Genomic DNA, 23963 nt, shown 5'->3' on the forward strand with positions numbered 1-23963 from the left:
TGTTTTAGCAGCTTTCTTAAGTGATAAGCAGAGAGATTAGGATTTTCAGGGTTTCATGGTCAAAAATATTTTTTAGGCTAAAAATGCTCAGAGATTTATAGACAATGAATATCACTGAAAAGCATAGACACGTTTTCTTTTCCATAATGACCTTTATAAAAATGTTTTCTGTTTTTTCTAACATCAAATCTGCAAAAAGACAGAAGTACAATTAAATGTAAACATTTTTAATTATTTAAAAATACATTATATAAAATAATAAGTACTAACAGGAATAAAATGACTCCTTGTAATACAAATATAAAGGCATAAAATAATAAATATTAAATTGACAGCATTAAAGCATTGAAAAAGGAACTTATATGTCATATAAATTTCCATATATATATATATATATATATATATATATATATATATATATATATATATATATATATATACTCATACGTAAAACGAATAACATGCACATACGTCGTAACTTTGATCAAATATAAATTACAAGGACACAAATCCATTTATTTGTGAATTTTATCATTTTTTTTAATACATGACCTCACATGGCGGAAGTGATTATGGCGGCAGGCTTGTGATTATTTTGACCTCATTCACAGGAAGTGTAGTCGAGCGGAGTCGGATAGCCCTTCGCAAGGGAAAAAAATAGAAAAAAATAGAGGGAAAAAAAATCGGTGAATCCAAGGGGTTCGGGCGGATTTGGACGAAGTTTCCGAACTGTCCCGGCCCGGAGGAGCCCTGGGGGTTGAAAGGGAATCGCCAGCACCGGTAATTAACACAAGGTTATGAGTCAATTGTGAATTCTTTCTCCAAATTTGAGCAGCTCACGCGGGCGCTTCTCCCCCTGTCTCGCCAGCCGGAAGTCTGCATGAAGCTGCGTCTCGCTCGCATTGGCGTCGACGGTTTTTTTCTCTCTTGGTTTTTTTTTTTTTTTTTTTTTTTATCCTCGAGTTTTTTTTTCTTGTTTTCTCAGCGAGACTAACCGAGAAGAGTGATGGAGGCATAGGGGCATTATTGTTAACAAGCGGAAGTTTACACGTTGCATCGCTTTTAGGTAGTGCTTCTTGGCGTGCATAACAAAAGCTGACATTTTAATGGAGGCTGGTTGAGGAAGCCCTGATATCATTAATGGAGGATTTTGTGCGTTTCCATCTACCTTTCCTCATGCATATATTATTAACCTTGTCCCATTATATAGAAACATGCAAAATGAGCTGGCATTGCATCAAAGCACGCATGCAACAACAAAAAAACATTAAATAAAAACGCTAATTTTACGCTTCCATTGATTTTATTTAGGCGTACATACGAAATGAAAGATTGTGTCAGAAGTTGATTAAGAGGTATGCACATTTGCTTTGTTTTTATGATCGACAGGCGCAGATACATGTGGCAGGATAGCGAGGCGATGCTTTTGTTTGATGTCTATTTATAGCGCGCGCGAATCTCCGTGCAAGCTCTGCATCTCTCGTGCAGTTAAACAATGTTGCAGTTGCATCAGACAACAAATTGTGTGTGTGTAAAGAAAATAAAATATATTTAAAAAATCTTTATTTTTTTATTTTTTTCAAATGTATACTAATTTAGCACTGCTGAAAAAAAGCTCCGCTGGTTCCTCAGTGTAGTCAGGATGGTCTGCTGGCTGTATTAAAGTTGGCATGAAAAGAGTTAACCCTATCTGTTTCCTAAATCCATATTGTAGATTCTATTGTGAACAGTTCATCTGTGTTTGTGTTTGTAATGTGTAACCAAAATGTCATATAACTGGAACCTCAGGTGAAAATGACAGACTTTTCTCTGGTGACATATGCATGACTTCTCCAATCATTTTAGTCCATTTAAACCCCACCCTGCAAGTTCACATTCATGTCTTCTGTTTTTTTAAGGGTATCCCCCACATCTCAAAATCCAATAAACAGCCAATCCGTAGAACTAAATCCCGACCCACATTTTTTGTTTCTCTGTAATCTGATATTTTCGGACCAGGGTTATTATTTTTAACTTATCCTAATGGGAAATTTAAACGGCAAAGATGGCACAGAAGCATTTCTGAAGTGACATTTATTTGTCTTTAACCACTGTTTAATGCTGCTCAGAGGATGAATTAATGCATTTACATAGCAATCACAATTGTACACTATGAAAATTCTGGATGCATTTGGTCAAAAACCGATATGGAAACTGAAACTTTATTAAATGAGACAAAATAATTTTGTAAGACTTTTTAATTTGACTAAATTTTAAAAATCCAATTAAATAACCACACTTTTATTGAAAGTAATGCAATAAAGTTGTACAGAAAATATATTGATATCAAATATTATTATATAATTTATTTAGTTCTATGCAAATTAATCAGATACATTATCTATTTATTTTTTTACTATACAAATATAGTCATTTGTATAGTCCTTATACAAGGCTATTAGTATTAACAGTGTGTGAGCAGGGCATAATGTCATGAAAAAGTAGCATCATTTTACCAGCGTAGCTCCGTGTACTATGCCATGTTACAGCACAGAAGCGCTGTTGCAAACAGGAATTATTTGAGCGATCTTTGCTTTTCCATTGAGAATGAGTGGAACCAGGGTTGCCAAGTCCATGGTTTTCCTGTGGAATTATGCTACTTTTAAACTGTTGCTGTGGGTTGGTTTTTCCTTCGTGGGTTAATGGTATGAAGTACTGCAGGGTTTCCCACACAGTGATCTATTTGTGGTGGCCCGCCACAGTATCAGCAATGACCTAACATTTTCCAAAATGCTTTGACTTCGTTGAATAAACATGAGCACTGCACGTTTCAAAATAAAAATACGGCATGGGTGTTTTTATATAAATGTATGTTTTTTTGAAGGGAACCAGTTGCCTTTAGAAAAGTTTTGATCTCATTTTCATTTAATCTTTCCTATAATGCCTCATAAAGTTGCATTTTTGAGTGGAGCTGTTTTGATTACAGCTGTCTCCGGGGAAACCACCGCTCCTAAAGCGCCTCCTGCTGGTAGAGAATGATTTTGCACTTTCTAAAAGCCCATCTGCTGTTTTATATTTACATTATATACATCTATATTTCCCCAGTGGAAGTGCTGCCATGTGTAGAGTGCAAGTCTGTGGGAAACACTGTACTGCATAAAGAAAATTAGACTAAAATGATTGTACTGGACTAATTTATATTCTACCTATGATAAAACTGCTGTAGATGTTCAGTTTTGTGAAGGAGGGAGCCCTTGATTTGTGTTTATGATCGCTACAATATATTGGTTTTCAACAGTTGTCTGTGAAATATGCACATTAGATAAGGGACTTGCATATTCAGATTTGTAATATCAGGGAAAATGGTCATTGGGCTACCTTTGGGCTATTTTTGTTAAGCAAAAATTCAGCTGGCTTTGTTAAGCAGACCTGGCAACCCTGGGGGAATGCCAGAGTGTAATATTGAGCTGAGCATCACAACACACAGTGACAATAGCTAGAGCGAGAGTGCAACTTGTGTGCCAAATGTTTTTCTCTTTTGGCTGAAAACCGAAAATGTCATTTTCGGCAGCTGAAGTTTCAGTGCATACCTTGCAAAAACTATAGAAGTGTGTCAATAATGCTAAAATAACACTAATTTCAGTCTGCTCTACAAAACAAAAAACATTGGTCAACTCTAGCTTTTCGTCAGTCTGTTGAACTATAGTTGGCCGACAAGTTAAACCAGCACCAGAGTACCAGATGGCTAGACTGAGAGACCAGAAAACAGTCTTAGGCTGGTTCAAGTTGTTTTTTCAGGCTGAGTTGGCATGCATGCATTTTTATTTTATGCATGTCAGTGGTGTTTTACACATTGGGTCGTGCATCTGATTCCTAACCCAACACGCCTCTTTGCCAAACATCCGCCTGAAAGAGGCTCCAAAGTTCTTTGCTTAAATAAAGAGAAATAAATCACAACTGTCAAAAGGATGAAGGTTCGTGATATTTGGCAGGTGTTTCGAAGAATATAAAAAAAATCCTTTTTATGTTATGCAAGGTACTTGGGTGCCCAAATGAATACAGTACAGTCCAAGTGAGTGAATAAACCTTCAGGCCACATGAGAAACGTAAGCACGAGGTGTCATTTCACAAGTGTTGCCAAAGGCAGAGAGTGGGTGTTTTACAAGTTATGTTGCTTTTCAATTGCAGAAATAATGGAAGATTCCCATTTCAACTCATCATACTTTTGGTCTCCCGTTCCAACAGTACAAGGACAGGTAGACACCTTATTATTGGACTCTCTTGTACAGTACATCCTTGTGTCTTTAACAGACACGCCATGCTTGTAGAGCACAATCTAGTAAATCAAAAGAAGCATACCAGTCCGGGATGGCTAACACCAGCCTCGCACTGAACCATGTGAAACTTACACACTGGAAGACCAGCACCAGCATCCAGAAAAAGTAACCTTTCCCTTGCTGCTCTCTCCTTCTTCCCCTTCATCCTTCATCTGCGTTTATCTCTCAATCCATACTCCTCTTCTCTTTCCTCCTTCCCTTCTTTCCCTTGTTTTTTTATCCCATTCATTCCCCCCTGCGAGTTTAGATCGAGAACGCCATGTTTCTGAATAAGATGAAAGAGCAGCTGGGGCCGGACAAGGGCGCTGCTTTTCCACATTCGTCCGCGGCGCACTACCCCACGGCGGTCCTGACGGTGCCGAGCTCGGTCGCAATGGACACCGGATCCGTAGGGAGGGTGCCGAAACAGGAGGGTGGAGGAGGAGCGAGCGGGACAGCAGGGGCACAAATATCTGGCTTGGGAGCACACCTGCACCCACCTCACACATCCCAGAACATCACGGTGGTGCCCGTCCCGTCTACCGGCATCATGACGGCAGGTGGGTATTCCACATTTAGAAGAATCAATGGTGTGTGTGTGGGTATATTTGATTTATTTATATATATATATATATATATAGATAGATATTATATATAAATTAGTGGTGTCAAACAATTAATCACATCCAAAATCAAAGTTTGTTTATATAATTTTTATGTACTGTGTATATTTATTATGAATATATAAATACAAACATATGTATATATACTATATATATATGTAGAAAATATTACATTTATGATATTATATGATTATAAAAATGTACATGTAAATATGGTAAAGGATGTAACATTTGTGTCACAATCTTGAGGTATTCGGCCAATCACAATGCACTGGATAGCTGGCCAATCAGCAACCCGTGCTTTTCAGAAAAGTGTACGTAACCTACATGCATGTAAATAATTAAAGCACATTATATTAAACTTGCATCGCATATATATATATATATATATATATATATATTTAATGAATTGTAACAATTGTTGATGCACAATAAAGTTATGCTTTATTATGATTTTTAAATGGGATTATTATATAATAGAGCCTTGATAAATGGAAAAATTATGCATTTCATTAATTTTCTCATCTGTTGAATGCTACCCCTTCTGGTATTTTAGTGCTTACTCGACATGGGCAAAATGCAATCAAGGATTTTTTTTTTTTTTTTTTAATGGAGTACTTGATTACATACATAGCCCTGACATATAGCTTCAGAAATCAAATGTTAATGTAATGAGGTCATCTGATGTGTTTGTCCTCTGTTTCTCAGCCGGGTTAGTGATCACGACTCCTCAAGGGGCACTGGTCACCCCCCCTGCCTCCTCTCAGTCTTTTGTTTCTGGACCATCCACAACAACCATGATTGTGTCCGCTTTACACCCAACGAACACAGGTAAACACTTTTACGCCCCTTTCTGACCCTTCCAAAATATACACATTTTTAACATGCTGCAGTTTATACCTTTCATACTTATGGTAAAAAATAGTAAAACCAATAGAAGAATGTTAGAACTAAAAATATTTTGTATAGAACTTCACTGTACGAAATATTTATTCATATAGAAAATGTATTCATGAGAAAATTATCGATCAGTATATATATAATGCACATTTGTAAGATTTGAATGTTTTGTTCTTTTGTCTCTTCTGTTCAACAAGGCTGCATTTAATTGATGCTTTTGGGAATGCTTATGCTTATGCTATCTTGCACACAGTTCACTTCAAAATGATGTTCCTGTTATAACGCAAAATTCAAAGCTCTCCATATTTGCACAGTAAATAGTGACATTTATATAGGCATGCCAGTTATTCATAATTCATGAGTCATTATATTAAGAGCATGTGTTTGATTGAGCATTTCCTTCTTATACAACAACAGATAATACACCACACATTGCAGAGTTAATGATTATACTCGTAATTGTTTTTCATGTCACTTTCCCTGTAAAAGGGAAACACACACATATGCTTGCTCACTCAGCCAGTCTGAGAGCCAAAGAGGCTGTAGGAAGTGAAAGTGAGAGTGACTGTGGGAGGTAGTGAGAAGGGATGGATGATGGATGAATAGAGAGAGGGACAGCGAGCTGTTTATGTTGAGAATGTTTTCTTTTCTGTCAGAGGCTGTCCGGCCCTCTTCCCTCTATCTCCACAGCCACTGTAAGTATAAGAGCACCAGAAACCTGCAGTCAATCACACTCACATCACTAAAGCACTTATGCAGAGAAACTTTATTACATTTGGGGTCTAATGACTTCAAATAGCAGTAACCACCGCTTCTTGCTTGGATTAGATTTTGGTGGAATGAAATAATTTCATTTAATGGAGTCATTTGGCTTTAAAACTGGGTCAGACATATAAGAATAGTCATTTGGAAACCACAATGGTTTGCCAAGGTAGACCTTTAAAGGTGCTGTATGTAATTTCTTTGACTTTGAATGCTATAATAGGTTTGCAGATATTTAGGAAACATGTCAAGTTCACATATTTGAAACACACATTTCAAAGTCGAAGAAACAGGTTTGATACTCGTTTTGAAATGTGTGTTCCATGTCGGAATGTCTTGTTTTTGTTTTGGTCTGTGTGATTCCACCCAATGCAAATTTACCCAATAGTATTTCAACACCCTGGGAAACATGGCGTATTACAGCAACGGTAGCCTAAAACTAACTGCATCTGATATCACAGTTTCTACCTGATATTAAAAGGCTCAGCATCCATCTAAACAGCTCTATGAAGAGAGGAATATTAAAACACAGATAAATCAACTTAACAACGTACAGTTCCTTTGTCATTTGCGCTTGTTCCTGTTGCGTGTCCACAATCTGGCAACCCATGTGAGCATAGAGTCTGAGAGGGAGGTGTCTGGAGAAACAAATATCTCTTATATTTTCAATTTGGTCTGCAGTTTCAACTGTTAGCTGTCAATATTACATAGAGCACCTTTAAAATTAGGTCATTACAATTGGGTCACAAATGCAGATTTTAGTGCACATTTATGTCTTTTCTACTGAAATCTGTTTGAATCAATTCATTGATCTATTTATCAATGTCACTGTGAAGGATTTGATGTCAGACCTTTACATTTCAGACATTTCTTTCAAGATAGCAAAGATTAAAACATGTTGCAGGAAGAAATTATGCAGATTATGTTTAGTGATAAGTATTATACTACTGTGTTTTTGCCCCACTGACACAAACAGACAAGAAAGAGGATGGCAGTATTCAACCTGCCGTAGTTATGCCACTTCCCTCAAAGCGGGGTAGAAAGAAGAAGTCCATGATGCCAAGGGCAGGTCCTGTTTCAGCCCATGCACTCGCCACAGGAAGTGATGCGCTAATTCTTGCACACCTGGCTGCTGGGGGACAGGTGAGACATCATAATTTTATCTTTGTAAATAAGTTACTGTTTATCTTACACTGCCCTGCATAATATTCACTGAATGAAAGTACTTGTTTTATATATATATATATATATATATATTAGTTAATTGTAATTAGCGTTCATTCAATGTATTTGTGCATATTTTCCACTCCATTGCAGATGGAGTTAAGTTAAATGACACATTTCAAAACTTCCACTTGTTATTAAATTAAAAAACCTACTTGTTATTTTGATAAGAGCATCAGAGCTGATACATACAAGTAAATTGAAATAATTATTTTTTTATTTGTGAAAAAATAAATGTACATAAAGGAAAGTGTTTATTGATATTTTTTAACTCTTCTTCAGCATATTATTTAATTGTAGGACTTTACTTGTAATCAGCGGATGTTTTTTTTGAGATGCAGGTCTGTGTTATTGTCCAAACAAGTCGTCACTGATAAGTCAATTTAGAAAAGGGGTACATTTTTAAAGATCCTAAAATAGAGAGAAGTAAACCAAATTGAGACACTTTATTAATTTAGTTTTATTGATTGTTAAAAAGACTCTCAAAACATGCTTCCCTATATTTTCTAAAGGTGTTGACTGATGCAAAAGTAAAAGTTTACCCATATTAAGATGCTTACTTAATTTTTTTGCCTTTACAGCACAACACGAGTGACCCATATGACCTTTCCAATGATGAGGATGATCATCCAGGCAAAGATGGGAACAAGTCATACAAGTGCGTATTATTGCTCAAGAAATAAATAGCCATTTTCTTAATTATTTACATGCTTGATTTATTTTATTGTGCATTAACATTGCTGACACTTTTTTAAAATTTGTAATAGTGCTTTTATTTGATCTTTTAAGTCTAATTGCATGACATTTCTGCCACCTTACAAAAATATTGCTTTATTTTCTGACAGCGTGTAAGGGAGTGTCTTTTAAGATGATTAATGGAATGCAAAAGGCATTCATGTGATAATTTGTGATACATTTTCAGTTTTAAGATTTCTGAAGTGTCAAAGCTGATGTAATGTTTTTAAAATGATAATTTTGTGAGTATTTTGAATGCAAATGCACATGCTTATTTCTCCCTGTAGGTGCCGGATGTGTGCAGTGACGTTCTTCAACAAGTCAGACATGCAGATTCATGCCAAGTCGCACACGGAGGCGAAGCCGCACAAGTGTCCTCACTGCTCCAAGTCCTTCGCCAACTCCAGCTACCTGTCCCAGCACATCCGCATCCACAGCGGCGCCAAACCCTACACCTGCTCCTACTGCCAGAAAACCTTCAGACAGCTCAGCCACCTGCAGCAGCATACACGGTACGCATGTGTGTGTGACTTTAGTAAAGCATGCACTGCTGCACCTGCTACAGGATGGAGCCAGGGCTTTGAGTAGTTGAGTAGCCGTGTTTTCAACTAGGATAAGCTTGTTTATCTTTCACTTTTTCCATTCTCTCTTTCTCTTGATATCTCCCTGTCCTTTCCCACCGTGGTGCGGAGACATTTGAGCTTGCACACACTTCTAGTGTAGTACCGGACAATGAACTCTCTGCAGATAGAAGCAGGTGTTTTTCTCTCATGCTAATCACATCACGTATCTTCTGCTTGTCTTATTTCACACCACAATGTCTAACCTTTGTTTCATTTACTTCTTTTGGAGTCCTTTATGTCCTGTTGATATTATCCCATCTTAATAGAAAAAATTTATTTTTTAGATTCTTGATGCTCTAGTTAGTATTATTGTTTAAAATCAAGAAACAGGGCCTGAGAAACAGAATCAGAGCTGCGGTCCGTAACTTTGTTTGTGTTCAAAATTTAGAAAAAATTATATAATAAGCGAGTACACCATGAATCCATTTTCCAAACCGTGTTTTTGGCTTGTCCTGAATCACTAAGGTGCACCTATAATAAGTGTTTATATTCGGACTATTTTAGATTGCTTCGGGGGTACCGCGGCGGAGTAACCCAGTACCTTTGTGATTCTTCATAGACATAAACAGAGAGAAGTAGTTCCGGCTACGATGTTCTTCCGCAAGACACAAGCAGTTCTGTTTATTAACCGCTAGAGCGTCAAAAGTTCCCTACTGCAGCTTTAATATAAAATACACATTTGACAGTATGGATGCATGTTTATTTAGTACTAACCTTACTAAGTTTATGTATAGTCCATAAGACAAAATAATTGTGGAGTATAAAAAAAAAAAAAAAAAAGGAAATCATTGTTTCAATAAGCACCCCTGTTGGTTTAGCTGTTTTAAACTATAGTTTATGAACTATTTCTGTGATATTAATCACAGATAATAATTTTAAATCATCACTTAGTTTGTAATACCTAATAGCAATTATTTTACCCATAAATACTCTTTAATTGAAGCCTAGCACGCTGGAAGGCTTAAAAGCATGTCATTTTGTCTTCATTTGCTTCTGCGTTAACCGTGGTTTGTGTCATGTCTTCTTTCTCTTCTTTCCATGTCCTTTCTATGCTGTCAGGCAAGAAAGAGTCTTTAATTGAATTCCATCTTACTCAGCTTATCTCCATCATGTCCGTTTCGTCTGCTCTGGTTTAAAGACTCGTTTCATATTACCCGATAGTTAGGGAGGGGAAAGGAAGCTGGTGAGAGAGAGAATGAGAGAGAGAGAGAGAGGAAAAGATGAAGTGCCTTGTGTTTTTGTGTGCTGCGTTTCATAACTCAGACACCACATGAGCACCGTCACATTGCTAAAAGCATGTAACCTACGACACGTTTGATGATACGATCACGATTTGATCCAAGTAGGGCTGGTTTATTGATTCACTGGTAAATCTCTCTCTGTTTGTTTCTCTCTTTTCATCCCCTTCCCTTCATCCCTTGGTAGAAACCACACCGAGGGCAAACCGCACAAGTGTCCTCACTGCTCCAAATCGTTTGCCAACTCCAGCTACCTGTCCCAGCACATCCGCATCCACAGCGGCGCCAAACCCTACACCTGCTCCTACTGCCAGAAAACCTTCAGACAGCTCAGTCACTTACAGCAGCATAACAGGTAACAGACAGGGACAGACAGAATCAGTGACCAACCCAATACAGCTGCCGTCCTGCTCTTCTCCTGGCCTCCTGATTCCTTCCTTCTCTGTTGTCTGTCATGCTGTACTTGAGATGATTGTGTAGGCTTCCTAGAAACATATTATAGACACTGCAGAATCAATGTATTCATGTGATCTTTAGTTCAAAAGTTCTTCTGTTTTGTTCTGAAGGATTCATACTGGCGATCGGCCATACAAGTGTTCCCATCCCGGCTGTGAGAAAGCTTTTACCCAACTATCCAACCTCCAGGTAACCTTTCTCAGCTGATTTATGGATGCTTCCACACATTTCAGCTTTCTATATTATTGAAGTAGTGGAAAAACTAAGATTTGTGTTTGGTTTTAGTAAAATAACGTTTGGTTCCATTGCAGACTGAACATTCCGTTGTTCAGTTGCATTCATTCCATGCATTACATTCTTCTGATTCCCATCCATAACTGACACTTGGTTGTAATTGCATAAATTATTGCCGTTGCCTTTTGGAAGTGTTGTTTATTAATTCAGACCATTATAACTAAATATTTAACTTGGTAGCTATTTAGCAACATGTACTGTAACTGTCTTCACACATCTGCTAAACATCTGCTTGTCAATTTCATGTTAACATTAACATCAAGACCACCATAATGACATTTACTTGTTTTTTTCCAGTCTCATCGAAGACAGCACAACAAGGACAAGCCATACAAATGTCACAATTGCAACCGCGGCTACACCGATGCGACCAGCTTAGAGGTTCACTTGTCTACACATACGGTGAAACACGCCAAACTCTTCTCCTGTGGCCTCTGCAATCGCTCATACACATCTGTAAGATCCCTCCCATGATGCCTCAATTCTTGCTCCTCCATCAAGTCAATCCTCATTTTATTAACCTAAAATTTTACATATGAGTTTGTTAGAGATGTCGAAAGTTTTAGATATTACTTTGTTAATTTGATAATTACGATACTTAATCTCAATTATTTTGTACAATTCTCAATCACTTCGACATAAGTGTCAAGAAAAAGTCAACATGCATGATTTTCTTGCAGATTTAAGGTGCAAACCACTGTGTGTAAGAGACTGGGTGTATTATACTATATTATCATTTGAGCAGAGTATCTCAGCAGTGATTATTAGACTAACTTACATGTTTGCTGGGGTTTTCAGCTCATCAGAGCTTATTCTGTAATGTGTGTTTTCTTTATAATGGTGTTCTACAAGAAGAAAACTTAACATGCAGGTTAACAACATGCTTCATTAATTTTATGGAAGTCGACAGCAGCACTTGCTTGTCATTTTGTTTCTAGATCACAAAATCAACAATGTCACCAAAAAAAGTGTATTTTTGGTTGTGAGTGATCGATAACCCAGCATTAAGGGAATTATTCATGTCGATATCACAGCTTGCAGACAATCGCTAGGCAAAGCTTTGTGTGCTGGGGACTCTTTAGCTCCGCCCACGGCACGCCTCCAGGATCTTGACTGTATTCAGAGAGAAGCGATACAGCTCTTTTATAAATAATAATACTGTAAAAGTCTCTACAGAGATATGTAGGATATGCAGTAGTTGATACGAACAGAAACTGTGTTATGTTCCCTTTGACGAGAAATTGTCCTTCCACTTGGATTATGGTGCCAATGTCAAAGCTTTTATGACCAGAGAAATGTTAGATTCGCTGATTGTTTTTAAGGACATGAAGCTATGTTAAGCATTTCAGTATGTTGCAAGAAAGCAGCTGTGATCGGGGAATTTAAGCTCTTGAAATCTGGCAATCGCAACTAGCTTGCAGTGGCTTGTTACCAGTTTAAGATAACACAAATGCCAAATTAAAATGCAGTACTTTCAGGATGATATTGCAAGCAATTTTGCCTAATAAATCAAAAGAAATAATGACTGTAAAAGGACTCATCATGCAACCCTACTTGATGTTGACACATTATTCTGTTTTTGTTCTTTTTTTAGGAGACGTACCTGATGAAACACATGCGAAAACACAACCCAGACCCTCTGACGGTGGCAGCCGCAGTAGCTGCCCAGCAAGCCCAGCAGGGCCAGAATCCGGCTCAGCCGTCGGGCACGGGAAGCGGCAGGGGTCGCGGGCGAGGCCGGGGGGCCGGAGCGGGATCAGCAGCGCAAGCACGGAACCAGCCCAACCCCAACCCACCAACCAGTTACACTGTTACAGAGGGAATACCCTGCCCTTTCGACCTGCATCAGTACAAGACCGTGTCGGCTGGAGAGATCCAGTACAAACCGGTCACCGTGGCCGACCTGACGGGCCACAAAGACCTTTGCCTCACCGTCTCCACCTCTGCCATCCAGGTGGAGCACATGAACTCGTAGAGGAACTTGAGGAGAGTAAGAGAGAGGAAGTGGGGTGAGGAGAAACGGACCATGAATTGGATAGGAAATAAAACACTGCCTTGAGATAGAGGAGGATTTCCAAATACAGACTGGCAGGAGGAGAGGACAGGTTTGCAGATTGAGAAGAAAATGAGAGATGGAGGAGCACATCAACTCTTAATGAGTTGTTGTCTTTCTTTAGGCTTGCTCTGCAGTGTCACAAAAAAGGCCTTAAACTGTCAAGGTGGCTATTTTCAGTTAGCAGCTGTTGAAATATTGAAATATACAATATTGGCCAATATGGATTGTATCGTAGTGTTCACAGTTCACCCAAAAATGAAACTTTTGTCATCATTTATTCTCCCTCAGGTTGTTCCAGACCTGCATGTTGAACACCAAAGATAATATTTTGAAGAGTGTCAATATAATTTCATAATTCCTATTGAAAAACTACATTACCCATGATTCTGAAAAGACATTTCCACCAATCTTTGCAAATCACTACATGGTATAAGCTGTTAAGTATTCAGTTTAGCACTTTCGTCCCATTTTAAGATACTTTTTTGCTTCAAATCAAGGTTTCTAATGCTGTGATTTACCATGTCGCTGCTTGGTTTGCTTCATGGCTTATAACACTTTAACAAAGACTTGTTAGAATCCCCATGGAAAGAATAAATGGGAAAAATCCTTTCAGCCAAGACCATTGAAAATGTGGGCAGAAACCATGGTTTAAAAAATGGTACATCTTAAATTTGGCAGTCTGAAATGGAGATCTGTGAACTTCCCTCAGAATTTCTGACAATGACATAATCGACTAATTTAATTCCCCATAAATACATCACCCTCAGTTTTGAGAACATATTTTAACATCCCAGTAATTTTATTCAACATCATCTTTATGCCATCTTGAACTGGTTTTAATGTAGAGGTCACAATGAATAAAATTGATGGTTAGCAATTTGCACATGATACTTATAAATTATTTGATTTCAGACATTTTATTTCTCTACATGGCACATTTCTTTATCACTACTAAGAGGAACCGATAAAATGAAAACAAAGGATAATTTTGTTGCAGGAATTGTGCAAGACTGACTGAAAATTGACTTTATTAATGGGTGATTAAGGTTATCAATGCCAGCAAACAAAGACTCGTGCTTATATCAAGCTTTGAAAACCTGCATGTTTACTTTCTTTTCTAAGTAATACATGTTACAAATGCTGGTAACCAAGAAAATATGGACAAATACAACAATGTATCTCATAAAAAAATTAATTGTACAGAACTGCAACTAGTTTGCATCACAAAGCATTTCACAGATATCTGCTGGTTTACAGTAATAGTTCTCCCAAATGAAGTTTGTAAGCTCTTGTGAAGTTTTGATGCCTTTTATGACACTGCTTGGCAGGCCTGCTGATTGACTTTCAAGCAAACGTGCAACTGGTTTGTCACTACCAGCCGAGAGCTGTTGGAAAGATGTGGCGAAGAATGCACTAATGGGAGAAGGATAAACAGAAGATCATGGTTTATGGAAGATGGCACTTAAATGAACTTTTTTTATTCATTGTTTCCATTTTGTCATTACATTTTAGCCATTTATCATATGTTTTTTTCTGTTGTCCTTGTGTATGTATGTTTGTGTGTGTTTGAGTGAGCGAAGGGTTGGTTGAAAGCATGTAAGAGAACATTTAAAGGAGATGAATGTGTGAAAACCTCTCTAAAATTCAGTTTTTTTTTTAAACTGAAAAGTTTAGTCATTTCATATTTTCTTGACCCTCTCCACAGTTTTTTATTATTATTATTTTTTTTCAGAAAAGGGAGGGGGGGGAATTACAGACGACAGTTTGGTTACCAGGTACTATTTAGTAGTGTTTTTAAAAAAAAAAACTTTAATACCAGTTATATTAACTTTGTTTTTTTATGCAATTATTATCACCATTATTATCCATTGGGAGTTACTCTGTGTGTGTGTGTGTCTGTATATATATATATATATATGGCCTGTTCACTCATAAAGGGAATGATTGTCTTTCTGGTCCAGCTGAAATATGATTTTTTTTAAATGTATTAAAGGCAACATTAGAGATCAGAGTATGGGATGTTAAGACATTGCTAAACCATCCAATCGCTGACCTACATGATGCCATCTGTGTCCAGCAAGCATCCAAGTGATTGGCTGATCCTCCATGTATAATCCTTGTTGTATCCATATATGTATTTGGAAAATAACACGGTTCTCAATATTATTATCAATGTTACTTCTGTCACTCTTAATACTTATTAACTACTCTTTAAGATGACTTTGCTGTATAGATCAACACTCATTCATCTTGACGTAACGGTTTCTCCTAATATGATCAATAAAAAATGATAAACATATCTGGTATAGTTGTATTATTGTCTAGTGGAATATTGTCTAATCTAGTTTGCTGTTTGACACTTAATTTGGACATTTTAGGAAAATCTCTGAGGGAATAAATACACATTTTTTAATAATTGTTTTTGAATAGTGTATTTTTCCTCTAAAAATGTCCTGATGGAAAAGCCTGATTTGATTAAATTACGTATTCTTTTTTTTATTATTTATTTATTGCAAGTTCAAGGATTTATTTTAGACCAAGAAAAAAAAAGTGAAATAGTATTTTTGACTTTTATTTTAAAATTAACGTGGCCAATTAAAATAAGCTTGGGTCACAATATTCAGCCAATCAGAAGCTCGTTGCCTGGCAGATTACACATGAATCGAATTTGAACATGAATTTCTAACTAACGGTTTTTTCGACGACCATCGTGAGAGAGCGACAAAAACTGAACAAACCAGGTGTGATAGAAACAAACCACTAACATGGAAATTATCATACATAATCGGATAAAGTAGATATTGAATAGTATGAATTTTAGGAATATATCTAATCTCGGATTCATCTAAATTATAGATATCTTAATCTGTTCAACTGAATGTCAGCTCATATTGCGTAAATAATCCAGTATGGTACGGTGGCCGAGAAGGGTCACAACATGTACAAACGCCACAACAACTACATTTTCAGAAAACACCTCCAAATTCAGAAAACACATGCAAACGCCGCCACAACAACTACATATTCAGAAAACACCTCCAAATTCAGAAAACACATACAAATGCCACAACAACTACATATTCAGAAAACACATACAAACGCCACAACAACTACATATTCAGAAAACAACTTCGTCGATTTCACATCACGTACGCTGCAAATATTCACAGCACGAGCAAATAGGGAAACGAACTGCAAACTGCGAAAACACAACGGAAATGTTTCCAGGGGGGGCCATAATCAGTGACGGACCCGCATCCATCCGGTTGTCTTCGCGCTTCTGAATGTGCGCTTTTGTTGCTTATGGCTACAAGACGTAAGTGTTTCTCTTTTATTATGACAGACTTGTCGATGTGATCTGATACCGTGTTTTCAACATATTATCCCCATAACGTATTAGTCCACTGCCAACGCTGTTAGCTGGAAACTAGCTCGCTAGCTCGCTTCTGGTCACTAAATAGATGCATTACTGGCGTTTGTACATTGTTGTCCTGATATCTGAATTATTTATTTTTCAGATTGAAATGTTCTGTCCGTTTTGTGCTGTGCAACTGGGGGACGCTCCCAAGTTTTGCCCGTCGTGTGGTATGAACGTGGGGTTCCTTACGGAGCGTCCATCCACGTCATCAAGCGTAGGCCATGGGCCTACAGGTAACATCCCCTTGTTGTGCTCCTATTCCACTGGTGCTGCACTGAATTGTCGTCCCGTGGTTTTAGCTGTCAGAAAGGCGACAATTTATCAACCAATCTCAAATCATACCTATAATGAATCTGTGTGTGTTAGTGAATGAGACAAGTATCCAAGGAAGAGCAGCTCAATTCATGAGGTTCAGGGAAGTTAAAGAGGCTGAGAGGAGGACCTTTTCAAAGGCTAAAAAGAAACCAAACATTACGGTCAAGGTAAGCAAATATGGAGGTTTAAGGTCACAATGTGACTATTACACACAGTCTTAAACATGTTTTTTTCCTCCTTCTTTTTTCTTATTTATGTAGATATCGATTGGCATAATGACCAGAACAAAATATGGGTTAAAACCTATAAGGGGGAAAACCTTGCCATTAAATGTTGAACCCCTGTGGTCATCAAAACAAATTTTGCCAGCTGCTATAAAAAAACAGCAAGATTTTAATCAAGACACAATGTACGATGGAGAATATGTCCTGGTCTATCCTGATGGCTCTCAGGTACAAAATATACCAGGCACAGACAGACCCTTTGTCCTTGAACATTATAAAGAGGCCATTGGAAAGGCTTACCAGAGGATCGTACTGTACATCTGCCCCCTTCAGGATTTGAGTAAGTATCGAAGTACATGTATGTAAAATAATAATAATAATTGCTAATGGTTGGTTATTGAGTGAGTTCTTAATTTAATTTGAGCTGGTTGAAAAATTGCTATATATTTTGCGTATACCTAGCCTGATAACGATGCATCATTTTCTCTTTTCCAAGGTCATGGAGATGACTCATCTTCAGAATCTGATGATGAAGCATTTGCTAGGCTTCCACTGAAAATGTAAGTTTCTCGCGCCATTTTGAGACCTGTGCTAGCGATTTTTGAATATCCAGATATTTCACAGCATTCTTTTTTTATTATTATTGCTAAAAGGAATAGATCGAGCATGTTGTGCTCTTTAAATCATATTAACAATTACTTATGTTATGATTTAAATAAAATTATTCAAATTATTTGTTTTTTTTAGTTTACCAAAACAATGTCCACCAACAATGTCCAGGCCATCTGATGGGCAAGTATGTATTATTCTGTAATGTTATTAAGTTTATGTTAATGATGTGGTGATGTAATTATTGTTCATTTGTTTGGTGTTATCTCTACTTTCATCAACAGGCCAATGGAGCAGGAGCAGAACCAAAAAACAACACATCATGTGACTCCTACAAGTAAGTCACAATGGATTAAAATTGTTCTCTTCATTGCAGTAATACTTTTGGCTCTATCGACTGCTGAATGTAATGGATTACAGTACCAAGTAAAACACCTTTTTTACTGTAATTTCACAACCGTCTTGTTTTAGTATTTCATTGTTCCTTTAATCCACAGCACATATACCAAGATCTATGCCCCAGTTGTCATTGACAGCAGTTGCTCTGATGTTGAGGACGTAGAGAACTTTCAGGAGGAAGACAGGTACTTTGATAGAAATAATGCTGTCAACCTTTTTTCTTCTTTCTCTCTAATGACATATTAAATAGTTCAAGCTACATTGGGCATTTATTTACCTTGTTTCTGTTGTCATACAATTATTAAAGTAAATATTTACATTGTATTTATTTTTTTACTTACCCCTTAACAGAAAAAAAAAATCTGGCAGAAATTATAGAAAGCTTGCAATGTGTGCTTCATGCTTATGCCCATCACATTTAATCACACTCTCATGGTGTTCTCACTGTAATGGGTCAATAAAAGATTTATATTTTAATTATCCGCATAAAAGGCAGTGTTAATGTTTTTCTTTCTTGTGTTGCAGAGACACCGATATTGGACTGACGGCTGCAGACATTCTGTCAAATCTGTCATTCAACATTAACACAATGAGCTGTAGCAGGTTTAATATAAACCGTGCTAATGTCTGGGATGGTGCTCTGAGGGGATTCAAACGTTCCTCATTTGATCCCACCTGTAGCCTTTTGGTCAAATTCACAGATGACATCGGGCAAACAGAGGAGGCTGTGGACACAGGAGGGCCTACGCGGGAATTTCTTACACTCTTGATGGACGCCATTAAAACCAGTAGATTTTTTGAAGGCAAAGATGATGGCAAATACCTGTCATTTGATAGCAAAGGTAATTTGCTTTTTGTCACTTTTTTTGACAGTATTATAAATCAATTTGAACTAACCGTGGAACATTGCCATTGTTAGCTGCAGAAGGTGATGAGTATTTCCAGGTTGGAAGAATGGTTGCGGTCTCTATTGTACATGGTGGTCCAGGGCCTCGATGCTTTTCCCCAAGCTTCTACCAGTACCTGGTTGGTAAAGTGAAGACCATTGAGGCCCCAATTGAGGATATACCTGATACTGAAGTCAGGAATGTTCTCCTTGAGGTAATTATGTGTTTCTAAGCATATTCAAGAAAATTTTTTTTTATTTTATTTTGATGAACAATCAACAATATGGACACCCCAGTAGCTTGAAAAGCCAGTGTGATACTGGAATAAAGCCAGTGACTTCCATGCTTTGTCACTAATATGTACAGTTTAAATTCCAAACAATACAGACTCCTGTCAAAGAGAAATTTAAAATATTCTATAGTCTCATCCTTTGTGACATGTATAATGTAATTTTGTCTATTCAATGTTTTTATTTTACTCTAGATTAAGAATGCTAGAACATTGGAGCAACTTGTAGAACTCGCAGATAAGCACTCCAGCATGCTTCAGACAGCAGGATGCTATCGATGCCTGAGGACACTGGGGGATAAGGAAAAAGTTGTGGATGGTTACATCCAGTGGTACTTCACCTACCGCAACCATGTTTCCTTCCAGAGGTAGGTCACATTGACTACTTTGTAAGTATTCAAACGAGAATTTGAATGAAACTTAAATGAGTGTCTATCAAATAGTTAAGTCAAAAGTGAGTCCTACTGGCAATAGCACTAATAACCCAACCCGGTTATAGGTTCAAGGATGGCCTGGCTACCCTCAACTTTTTCAACGCTCTGGAACAGCATCCCTCCATTTTCCTGCCCTACATGTGTTACAGAGCGGAAGACCTGACAGCCGAGATTGTAGAGTCACTGTTCCGTCCACAATTGAGCCCAACTGGTAGCTCAAATCGGCATGAGGAGGAGAGAGTGCTTGGCTACTGGCTGGACTACTTAATCGCTGTAAAAGGTATAATTTTCTTTACGTTGTTTAAAGTGATGTCCTCAAATGGATGATAAATCTTAATGTTTCATTACTCCCAACCCCCACAGAGGACGGGTCAGGGATGTCTCTGCAGGACATTCTAATGTTTGCAACAGGCCTGAAAGAAATCCCAGCAGCAAAATTAATACCACAGCCTCAACTCACATTCCAGAAACACGCAAGGTTTCCTGAGGCTAATGTCTGCGCTAACACAATAAAACTCCCAATCTTACCCTCATATGAAATCTTTGAGGAAGCCATGAATTATGGGATCAATAACGCGCCTGGATTTGGGCTTCATTGAGGTGTCAATCAGAAATTAATATTCGTGGCAAATTTGCATTACTGTTGTTACTGTTTGCATTGCACTTTACTGTTTGCACTTTTACATTGTTTACAGAAATCCAATTTTTTTATAAGAAAAGTTGCACGTTTCTCTATTTGGAAACTTTTTGTGGGAGATTTGCATTGCTCTTACTGTTCGCACTTTACTGTTTGTCAGTACTGTCACAGTTTAAAGAAATAAAATCATTTATATAAGAAAATGTAAGTTTGTCTATTCTGAAACATTTTGCAAGGGCCGTCAGAATGAAGTTTATTTGTTGTTGCATAAATTGGTCATGAAATGTTACTGATCTAACATGAAGGTCACCTTTAGCTTCAGCATACCGTATTAATCAACACTGGGTTAACCCCAAAAACATACATTGTGATGGTTTAAAAAGTAAGGGAAAGTCATTGCAATCGATTAATATCTTTGCTTTTAATTTAACCATGTGTCAAACATTAAAGGTGTCCATATCAGTATACCACACTGGAGGCAATGCTGTCTGAAAGAAAATAAACTGGCTATACGTCTGTCTCTCTCACTCTCAAAGACCAGCCATTTCCTTTAGTCTAATGTAGTTGTCAACAGCAGCTGGCCAGTTGATGGGTGGAGCGAGCTGGCTCTGTCTCTCCAAGTTGGCAAAATATGCTTGGAGATTAGCATCTCCACACAAACTGTTTGTGGGGTGGCAGAAGGTCTTTGAACTCCTGTAACACTTGGGGATCCACTGGGAATCCACAATCCCTTCCACCAAACCTAAGGCCGCACAAAAAACACAACAGTGAACTCATTATGAATAATATTTAAATCTCAAATTGAAAACAACCAAACATTTATTGAATGACAATACAGGTGCTACAAACAAACCTGTGAGGCAGGTGGTACATGGTCTCCGGTTTCCCAGATGGACAGAGAGACTGACGGACAGGCCTGATTGTATGATTTGTGAAGTGACATTCAGCCAAGTATGGTGACCCATACTCAGAATTTGTGCTCTGCATTTAACCCATCCGAAATGCACACACACAGAGCAGTGAACACACACACACTGTGAGCACACACCCGGAGCAGTGGGCAGCCATTTATGCTGCGGCGCCCGGGGAGCAGTTAGGGGTTCGATGCCTTGCTCAAGGGCACCTAAGTCGTGGTATTGAAGGTGGAGAGAGAACTGTTCATGCACTCCCCCCACCCACAATTCCGTCCGGCCCGAGACTAGAACCCACAACCCTTCGATTGGGAGTCCAACCCTCTAACCATTAGGCCACGACTTCCCCAAATTATTATTCCAAAGCTCTCGGTGCTCATCAAGCTCTTTCTGAAAGATGCCCAGGAACACATACCGTACAAGGCACTTGTGTTCATGGGTGCCGTTGAAGTAGGTCTCTCAGGTCACTGAATAAATCCATCCAGAACTGTGTCCTAATAATGGAGTTAAAGTATACACAGTGATTTCAGTTTTGTATAAATGTTTCTAACACAAATACTTTAAAAATTATGTGACCGTCTTGGAAAACAACATTCTGCACTGCATTCACCAGCAGAATGTTGGACTAGCAACACTTGTTTCTCGTTATAACAAATTTGAAACAACCACGCACACTAATCCTTTTACTTGTTATAACTATTGCAAAATCAACAGTACACAGCCTAATCCATGAATGACGCTCATAAAAATAAACCTACATTTTCAAAGTCATCATTGTATGGTGCCAACCCAGCATAATAGAATTATGAAATTCTAACATTATGAAAATATTACAGAAATATCAAACAGTATTGAAAAATATGTATGTGTGTGTATATGTGTGTAAGTCTTCTATTTCACATGCTCTATAACATCTAAAAACATACCTCTGTTTCCTGAAAAACCACCAGCTTTCAATCCTTTGATTGGCAGTTGAAGTGCCATACATGTGGCTGACAGAACCTGCAAATTCATCGGTGTGGTCCTCTCTTAAAGAACAGTGGATGGCAGCCATGTCTCCATTTTCTGTCCCACAGTCTGTCCGAAGACGAGCCGGAAGGCCATAGCTCGAAACACACTGCAGGTAATGTTGAGCGATTACTGCAGGGTCGTTGTTGGTGCTACCACTACTTAGCCACATAACCCGCCTTGAATACCCATCGATGCAGCCACTGATGGCAATCCCAAAGGGCTTGAGCTTGTCAGCCATCCACGTGCCACACCTGATTGGGTCCTGCGGCGCAATAGGATCGCCTAACAAATCTGCGCCTATGACGGAGAGATACTCCTGTTGGATTTAATAATCTGAGGGCTTGCATGACATTGTCTCGTTTTACTGTCAGTGAATGCTTCTGTCGCAGGGTCTGCCACATAGCCCTGTAGCCCAACAGCTGTCCTGAGCCATTCAATTCAGTAGTGATGGCAGCATTCACAGTCTCCAGTGGAGTGTAACTTGCTCTCCGACTTAGGTTTAACCGTTTCAGCCTTCTTTTTAGAGTTTTCAGGCTCATAACAATCCCATGCTTTGACTCCAAAAAATCTCTAATAATCTCGTTGGAGTGGTCCTTTCTGAAGTAGGCATGTATTAGGTCATCCTCTGAGGGTTCATGGTTATGGACACACACACACACACACACATAGAGAGAGAGATAGATTCATTATAATAACTAATATGCTCTGATGGGGGTTGATAATAGGAGCACAACAAGGGGATGTTACCTGTAGGCCCATGGCCTACGCTTGATGACGTGGATGGACGCTCCGTAAGGAACCCCACGTTCATACCACACGACGGGCAAAACTTGGGAGCGTCCCCCAGTTGCACAGCACAAAACGGACAGAACATTTCAATCTGAAAAATAAATAATTCAGATATCAGGACAACAATGTACAAACGCCAGTAATGCATCTATTTAGTGACCAGAAGCGAGCTAGCGAGCTAGTTTCCAGCTAACAGCGTTGGCAGTGGACTAATACGTTATGGGGATAATATGTTGAAAACACGGTATCAGATCACATCGACAAGTCTGTCATAATAAAAGAGAAACACTTACGTCTTGTAGCCATAAGCAACAAAAGCGCACATTCAGAAGCGCGAAGACAACCGGATGGATGCGGGTCCGTCACTGATTATGGCCCCCCTGGAAACATTTCCGTTGTGTTTTCGCAGTTTGCAGTTCGTTTCCCTATTTGCTCGTGCTGTGAATATTTGCAGCGTACGTGATGTGAAATCGACGAAGTTGTTTTCTGAATATGTAGTTGTTGTGGCGTTTGTATGTGTTTTCTGAATATGTAGTTGTTGTGGCATTTGTATGTGTTTTCTGAATTTGGAGGTGTTTTCTGAATATTTAGTTGTTGTGGCGGCGTTTGCATGTGTTTTCTGAATTTGGAGGTGTTTTCTGAAAATGTAGTTGTTGTGGCGTTTGTACATGTTGTGACCCTTCTCGGCCACCGTAGTATGGTCTTGGAAACAAATATTAAGTACCCCCTTTACCCATAATATTTTTATTTGTAGGAAGTTAGAGTAAAATATAATGTACTCACCCTCACCACACCCTCCAAAAAGGACAATATGAGTCTGTAAATTTGGTGTTT

At 38.3% G+C, this 23963-nt stretch overlaps 2 protein-coding genes and 1 long non-coding RNA gene across 9 annotated transcripts; 2 read left to right on the forward strand and 1 right to left on the reverse strand.

Moving 5' to 3' along the window:
* The first annotated feature begins 470 nt into the window (after positions 1–470).
* LOC113119797 (zinc finger protein 384-like) lies at positions 471–15505 on the forward strand. 7 transcript variants are annotated; one of them, XM_026289458.1, is made up of 13 exons: positions 471–780; positions 4016–4085; positions 4168–4235; positions 4564–4855; positions 5627–5749; positions 6475–6513; positions 7557–7723; positions 8386–8462; positions 8827–9051; positions 10588–10755; positions 10967–11045; positions 11448–11606; positions 12745–15505. In XM_026289458.1, exons 3-13 carry the CDS (start codon positions 4173–4175, stop codon positions 13123–13125), a joined length of 1773 nt encoding a protein of 590 aa, XP_026145243.1. In that variant the 5' UTR covers positions 471–780; positions 4016–4085; positions 4168–4172; the 3' UTR covers positions 13126–15505. The 7 variants fall into 7 exon arrangements, with proteins under 7 accessions (XP_026145243.1, XP_026145244.1, XP_026145248.1 ...); XM_026289459.1 differs by lacking the exon at positions 4016–4085 and having other exon boundaries at positions 471–794; XM_026289457.1 differs by lacking the exon at positions 4016–4085 and having other exon boundaries at positions 472–780.
* A 614-nt stretch (positions 15506–16119) lies between these two features.
* LOC113119798 (G2/M phase-specific E3 ubiquitin-protein ligase) lies at positions 16120–21083 on the forward strand. Its single transcript, XM_026289464.1, has 13 exons — positions 16120–16522; positions 16725–16857; positions 16991–17106; positions 17200–17503; positions 17660–17723; positions 17911–17959; positions 18057–18109; positions 18270–18356; positions 18697–19013; positions 19091–19272; positions 19543–19715; positions 19847–20061; positions 20145–21083. Exons 2-13 carry the CDS (start codon positions 16731–16733, stop codon positions 20378–20380), a joined length of 1923 nt encoding a protein of 640 aa, XP_026145249.1. The 5' UTR covers positions 16120–16522; positions 16725–16730; the 3' UTR covers positions 20381–21083.
* Positions 21084–21808: 725 nt separating this feature from the next.
* On the reverse strand, positions 21809–23819 carry LOC113119800 (uncharacterized). The gene is made up of 4 exons (XR_003294519.1): positions 23423–23819; positions 23088–23220; positions 22256–22965; positions 21809–21823 (listed from the first exon to the last, which is right to left on the reverse strand). It is a non-coding gene; the product is annotated as an uncharacterized LOC113119800 (long non-coding RNA).
* Between the last annotated feature and the right edge of the window lie 144 nt (positions 23820–23963).

Source organism: Carassius auratus, chromosome 19 (assembly GCF_003368295.1).
Source record: "Carassius auratus strain Wakin chromosome 19, ASM336829v1, whole genome shotgun sequence".
In the NCBI taxonomy this organism is placed as follows: Eukaryota; Metazoa; Chordata; class Actinopteri; order Cypriniformes; family Cyprinidae; genus Carassius; species Carassius auratus.